General features: G+C 44.3%; 1 protein-coding gene across 1 annotated transcript; it reads right to left on the bottom strand.

Annotated features, from left to right (window-relative positions):
- Positions 1–2,588: 2,588 nt before the first annotated feature.
- Positions 2,589–3,224, bottom strand: F5J12DRAFT_729078 (uncharacterized protein; the record flags this gene model as incomplete). Its single annotated transcript, XM_051741936.1, has 1 exon — positions 2,589–3,224. A coding segment is annotated over one exon (636 nt), but the record flags the coding sequence as incomplete, so codon positions are not given.
- Between the last annotated feature and the right edge of the window lie 4,064 nt (positions 3,225–7,288).

The following is a 7,288-nucleotide window of genomic DNA, read 5'->3' as shown; positions in this document are numbered from 1 at the left end:
GACGCAACAAGGCATGTGATGCACGTGACCGCAAGGAATCGAAAAAAGGCAAGACCCCTGATGGAAGCGTAACACCCTCTGTCATGGGGCTGTCAAAGTTATTCCTCATCAGGGACAGTGATCTTCTTTGGATCCTGTCCCATTCTTCTGGGGTCAGTTGTCTTTTGGCTTTTCAGACAATGTCTCTCTGATCAGACCTCAGCATACAGTGAGCACATTGTTCATGTGATCATCTTCACACTACTTCCATCCAATCACCTTGCTTGAATTCTACTTCATTTGCAGGAAAGATGGAGTCACATTGGACATCAACTGGTAGGTTCTCACTTCATGAGTCAGTACCCAGACTCTAATGGTGCAAACCTTTCCAGCTTCCAGGGTTTCAGTTTCACTGGGATTTACTGGCAAGTTGATTCTCAAACCAGGAGACCTTGGAAAAGTGGGTCTCAGTTCAGGGCACTTCAGCAAGGTAACTCTCAAGCCTGGCCAAGTGGGCAAGGTATCTCTCAAGCCAAGGTATGTTGGTGAGACTGCTCTCAAGCCTGGGTCCACTGGTGAGCTGACTCTCAAGCCAGGGATGTTAATAGCCACTTCTTTGGGCATCAAGCTTGGATCCCTTGAGCCTGTTCTTACCACATTGCTATAACTCTGGACATTATCAGTGACAGGCCTTTTGATAGGGGTGGAATGTTGGCTTCCTAGTGGAGTCAATCTTGGGAGTGGGGAGTTGTTGACAATGTCAGCACCAGGCTGAGCTGCCAGTGGACTGGGAGGTGATGATGAAGCTCAAGCTCTTGTAGCTTGGTGGGTAGTTGTGTGGGTATTAACCATTTTGTTTACTGAGTGTAGGATACTTACTCTTGTCTCTGCAGCAGATCAGTTCTGCAAATGATTGAGAAGGTATCTAGGGTTTTTGTTATTGTGTTTGAGGTAAGACCTTGATTTTTGCAGGAAAAAAATATGTAATGCTGATAAGAAGTGTAGCACTTTTAATGGCATGACAATGAGAAGGATTCTTCACTCTACTTGGGTTTCCAGACAATAGTGTCTTATCACAATAGTGTCTTATTTCAAGGTAGGAAAGAAGTCCCCATACAGTATGATACATGGCCTATTTTATAGGGTAGAGACCCAGGCATGAAATATGTCAGTAGCTGTATGGGCTAAGTAGGATCAGAGAACAAATGAGAAAAGTCATAGATCTGTCACAAAGAAACCAACATCTTGTCACTTGGTTGACAGCATTGGACCAAATCCTTACACACTCTTTCTCACAAGTTGTCCATGTTGTGGAAGTCTTCTTTTGAAGAGGTTGACACCATTGTAGCTTGGAGGAACACCTTCACAGATGATAGGGAGGAAGATGACTGTTACTGGGACACATGTGAAGGTTATAAGTACTCGTCAGAAATTTAAGTGAAAGCACAGAGGATGGTACTACATGTATGATGGGGTATGATAAGGACAATGATGACCAAGATGATAGTATGAGGTATCCAGACAGAAGAGCTTCCTGAAGAGCGCTCTGAAACCCTCCCAAAAGCCATTCCATTCCATGATGCCATGCAAATATTAACATGTTTGAAGCTTTTATGGATAGCAAAACCTGCAAAGCCCTGGTTGTTAGACTACTTTGGGATGTATGTAGAGTGAAAGTGGAAATAGAAGGAAAAGTTATGGAAACTGTCATCCACATGAGTATGAACACTTCTTCAACTCAGCCTCAGGTATTCAATTAGGTAGCACTCTTGATGCTCTACCTTTGTCTTGACATAACATGCAAACTAACAAGGACAACATGAGCACTCCCCAAAAAAATGACCAATAAAGCATGAGAGACACATATCAAAGGACTTCCAACACTTTTGCCTGAATGTGCTTGGAGGCAATGTTGGTTCTGAGTCCTGAGATGACAATCTCATTCTCTGCAGTGACCCTCTTGTACATTCCATTTGACTGCTGTATGAGAAGCAATGTGCTGAACAGCTGTCTGAGGCAAACAATCACCTCCAGTGCCCAGGTATAGTTGTCAACCTGAGGCACAGAGACAGCATGTGATGGTGCAACCTCATCCATGTCAGAGTTGGTATCAGACTCCAAGTAATCTCCCCAGATAACCCCACTACTTGGACCTCAGATATAATCAATCCATGGATGCATGAAGACAAATTTCTGAGGACTGCTCAACAAAAGATCATCTGCAGTTGTGAACTCCACTTGGCTGAGCCCTGATGCCTTAGCACAGTAAAACTTTTCATTGTTGCTGCATGACTTCTCCAGACTTCTCACAGAGAAGATGATGCAAGGAAGGTGTAGACATTGGGTTGCAAAATGGGTGAGGGAAAGATGGTTGATCCTATTATATATACTCCATGCTTCTTGCTGGGGTAACTTGTCATGCAATTTCTCAATGCATCTTTCCATTTCCTCTCCTTTGAGTGATGGAGGGCTGTAAGGAGGTGGCTGTAAATGGAAAGGGAAGCCAGGAGACAGCTGTTGTATGATGATGGCTTTCCTGACCATGCAAGGATGGTGACCTTGCTGGAGCATGCCACAATTTCCTCTAGGAGATGTTTGAGAGCATCAGCTCATTGTCTGTAGTGAGGCCTGATGTCAGACTTGAATATACTGATGAGAGAGTATGCAATGTCTTCCTCGACTGTTGCATTATGCAATGAAGCAAGATGAAGCTTCTCATGTACACTGAGATCATCTGGAGAGAATGTGACAATGGTTCTGTGGGGAATCTTGATAGCATCTGCAAGCTCTTGCATGATCTCTGGGGATTCCTTGTGGTTTGTGCTAGTATTGCTGAGGTATGGTTTCCACTCAGAGTCATAGGAAAAGATGACTTTCAGTGAGAGCAGTTCTTGCAAAGTCCATGCTTGCATCATCCATAAACTATGTGTAAGGTCCCTGGGCTTGGATGGGTGTGCTACACCAGCAAGGAATACAAGCAAGGCTGCTAAATCCACATACCATTTATACATGGACATAAGAGATTGATTGAGGATGGAACTTGTGGACTTGTCAATACAACATATATCTGGCCATGCCCAATTGTAGCCAAGTCTTTGTGTCTCCTTGCAGAAATTGCATAGCTTCTCATTTTGGGGCATGCCCAGGAGGTTCCACACAGATTTGACTACATTGATGTCCTGGAATGATGGTTCTGTCCCCTCCCATACATGTGAAAACATGATGTATCCAAAAAAACCTGCAACTGCTCATAGAATTTTCTCTTTGTCTATTTCTGTCATTGTGGATGAAAGAAGCTGTTTGAATGATGGATCAGCCTTGAAGATATGCATCTGCTCAGAGCCATTGCAGAGGCAACTGGAGGTGACATTGATGATGACAAGAGGGCAGTTTTTGAGAATCTCACAAATGACAGGATTGATAACCCCAATTATTTGGGATGGTGAAATGCAGTTGTGCAGTTCTGCAAGACTGTCATTTGTGGGTGTGAGATTCATACAGGAGGTACATATGCTTGATTGTAAAATCATAGGACTGTTCAATTACCTGCAGTGTGGACTTGAAAGCACTGATCACTCCATCATACTGTTTTGCTCCATGAAGTGCCATGTGCTTGGCCTTGTAGCCCCAAGGACTGGAGGGGTCCACTTTTACTGCTGTAAGTTAGGTATTTAGTGATGCTGGGGAGTGCAGGGGACTCCTAGGGCTTGATAGAAATGGGTCCAGTTTGACCCAGAGGGACTCTGTGCTTGGATCAGTGAAAAAGAGACAAAGGAGTGGATTTGAGTTGGGCAGAATGAATGGAATAGTGAAAAGAGTGAGTAATGGCATCTGGAGGTTGTCAGGGAGTGCCTCAATGTGGGCTTGTTGCAGTCTTTCATTCACAGTCTTCACTTGTTGCTGCCTTGCAGTCTGGTTCTTCTTCTTCTTCTTTTTTTTTGTGTACTGTAGACCTACAGTAGTGCGCAAAAATGCTGACTAAGCTACCAAAAATGCGCCACACAAGTAAGCTAAGTATCACTAATGTAAATCAAAGCAAAAACACAGTAGAAAAGAAAAAATATTTAAATCATCTTAGTAGGGAGTACTTATTCCCTACATCTGAGGGGGACTTGAGAAAATGACTGTCCTCAGTCAATGAAAAAGGGGGGTTCAAAATGAAGGAATAGGTATCATATCAAAAATGAGTCCAGAAAATGAAAGGCATCAAGCTTCAAAACAGAAACAAGGAGACAATATCAAGAAAAAGCAAAAGTCCACATGACTCACTTCACCAACCCACAAGGGATGTGATCAGAACCAGGATGGAAACTGGCACAGGCACATGGCTGGGGAGAAGGTTCAGCCAGAGGGGGGCTATGAACTCAAACTGAGGGCAGAGGAGACAGGCAAGGTTGTTTGAAGTCAGTTCTTCAAACTTGAATATGATCTGAAGCCAGGAGGAGGGGTCAAAGTCAAAAAAACTGAGCCACTGGGGCCCTAGAGCATGGGGAGAGATGGTGAATAGAGGTCAAGGGGTGCTCAACAAACCTTGAGCCTGAATCAGCTACAGTGGCTCAAAAAACTGACTGCATGTTTGGACATTTTTCACTAAAGTCAATACTGCCCCATATCCCCTAACCTAGGCCCTAACCTATAAGTGTATGAAACAAAGTCCTTACCATTGGCTCTCTATTGGTACAGGGGTCAAGGGTTTTGGATAAGGTTTGATCAAATGGCAGCCATTTCAAAATGATGACTCATGTGGTCAGTTTTTGGACTTTATATCAATTTAAGTATCTAGTACTTCATATGAGCTCCTTTGGCCCTCATAACTGCTTCCATTTTTGACACTGCTCCTCATCAATCTTCCCCCACTCTTCCACCACTCTTTCCCACAGTCAGTGAATGACTGTAGGAGCACTCTCATAACCTGAGAAGCATCTCTTGAGGTGATTCCAAGTATGTTCAATGGGATTACAGTTGGGAGATTGTGCAGGCCAGTCCAGAAGGTTGATTTCCTGTTCTTCCAATTAACTTTGGGCTCTCCTGGAGGTGTGCTTGGGGCCATTATCTTGTTGAAAGATTATATGACCTTCTGGAATTCCAGAATCTTCCAAGCTTTGCAGCAGCCCCTGCTCCAAAATGGCCACATACTGTTCAGCATCCATCCATCCATCCACCTCACTCAAAACCCCTTCTCCATTCCACCTTCTGCAGCCCCATACCATCAGTGAACCACTTCCAAACTTAACTGTACCCTTGACCTCTCTAGCAATTAGCCATTCACCCTTCTTTTTCCACACATACTCTTGCCCATCTGACCCAGTCCTACATATTTAGGTCTCATCTGACCATATAACTCTCATGCAGTCCTCACAGTCCAATTCTGGTACTTGAGAGCAATGGCTAGCCTTCTCTTGTGTTGATTAGAAAGCAAGGGCTTCTTTTTCTTGACCACACCCTTTACAGAGGTTTCCTTGAGGCTATTTCTAACAGTCTGTGGCAGAAAGGAGTATCAATAAGAGAATTGATGAATTGAATGGCATGGACAGCATTTTTGGCCTTGCCAGTAATGATTTGTTGAACAATAGTCATTTTGTTGGTAGGGGTAAGCTTTAATGGATGGCCACCACAAAGCCTAGTCCTCTCTGGCTGGAGTTTCTGAAGGACCTGGCATACTGTAGACTGCCCTAAGCCAGTTTGGGAAGCATTTTCCTGGTGGAAAGATCAAGAGAGGAGAGAGAGATGTTGTGCTTTCTTTGAGATGCAGAGATGGGTTTCATAGTGATGGTGGGGTTTATTTATAGTGTCTGACACTCAATTACATAAAGGTGACATAATAGAACCATTACCAAATGTATGTACTAATATTACAGTATGCCAGGGTCTAATATATGTAACTGAAACCTAAAGTCAAAAAACTGACTGCATGAGTCATCATTTTGAAATAGCTGCCATTTGATCAAACCCTATCCAAAATCCTTGACCCCTGCACCAATCACTGCAGAAATGGGATTTTAATTGGGTGTGGCGATAGTCAGGTGATAGGCCATAGTCATACTATATCCTAAGAGTAGCAAATGCTAATAATATGTCTGAGAATCATTGTGAGGTGTTCTCGTTTCGAAGTGTAATCCGGTCGGATTTGCAAACTTATTGTCATGACAATTCCAACATTCATCAACTATATTCTAAGCAGATTACACTGCAATTATAGGATATGTACATGAGTCACATCATATAAATCACATCGATCCTCGCTGGCTTCACTTACGCTATTCAGAATAATAAGATCAGATTATATTCCGAATGCCTACTACACAGTGCACTTCGAAAATGGTCCCCCCCCTGGGTGCTGCCCTTGCTTGCTGCTCCCCCAGCCCCCTCGTCTGAATCCAGTGTGTACAAACACGTCTTCTGTGCTGTAGACAAATGTACTCTCAGGTGCATCTGAGTGGGCACATGTCAGGGCACTCTAACATTCTCCCTGGCCATCCAGACAATCCATTTGCACCTCCTAGTCAAAGTGACCGACCATGGACTAGAGCCCCACAGCATCCTTTGGACCTGCAATGGCACTGTCAGAACCCCATCAAGGTGATAGCTTGATCGATGCGGGTGGTGTAGCATAGCAGGTGCGGGTGTGAGTGCAGGTGCAGGTGTGGGTGCATATTGACCTTGACTGAATGAATAAGTATGCTAGATGGACTAGTACTGGTACAGGAAGACAGACATACAAAATGCTTGTTCATGGTGAACAAGTTTAATGATGACTTCTTCGCCAGAGAAGATGTTGATTCCAAGGTAGATGTCACCTGGGGAGTGGTAAGGGTGTGCATACATTCAAGCACATAGGAACTTTGTGCACTGAACAAGCCTGAGCCTATCTTCTTACTGAGCCTGTACTTTCCACCGACATGGAGGTCAAGTCTATGGGTGGGGTTGTCTGACATGGTGGTGACGACTGTATGACAGGACTGATGATGCGGCTGGACAACAGAGTGAGTATGCAGAGCAAGGGCATGCAAGAAAGCTAAAATAGCAAGAAGCAGCAGGAAAACATGTGTAAAGCACTGTCTCGATTCGTTAGCAAGTTCTCCATTATTTGCTGTGTAGAACTAGCTGGACTGTGGGATGGCAAACTCAGAAAAGCGCCACAGCTACCCCAGGGAGTGAAGAGCGGCCCAGGGGATCAAAGGTGGCCTCATGTATCACACTCGTCTGAAGAGTCAAAAGGCCACATGGTCGCCTTGAGGTGCTCGAGTGGGCATGTGATGCCATAGTTGTGAAAACTGCATGGTTAGACTAGTACTGAGGTGGACTCACT

Source organism: Pisolithus orientalis (genome assembly GCF_024613125.1).
Source record: "Pisolithus orientalis strain OTSU chromosome Unknown F5J12scaffold_108, whole genome shotgun sequence".
Classification (NCBI taxonomy): Eukaryota; Fungi; Basidiomycota; class Agaricomycetes; order Boletales; family Pisolithaceae; genus Pisolithus; species Pisolithus orientalis.
The sequence above is the reverse complement of the archived record's forward strand: the minus strand, read 5'-3'. Positions and strand labels throughout refer to the sequence as shown.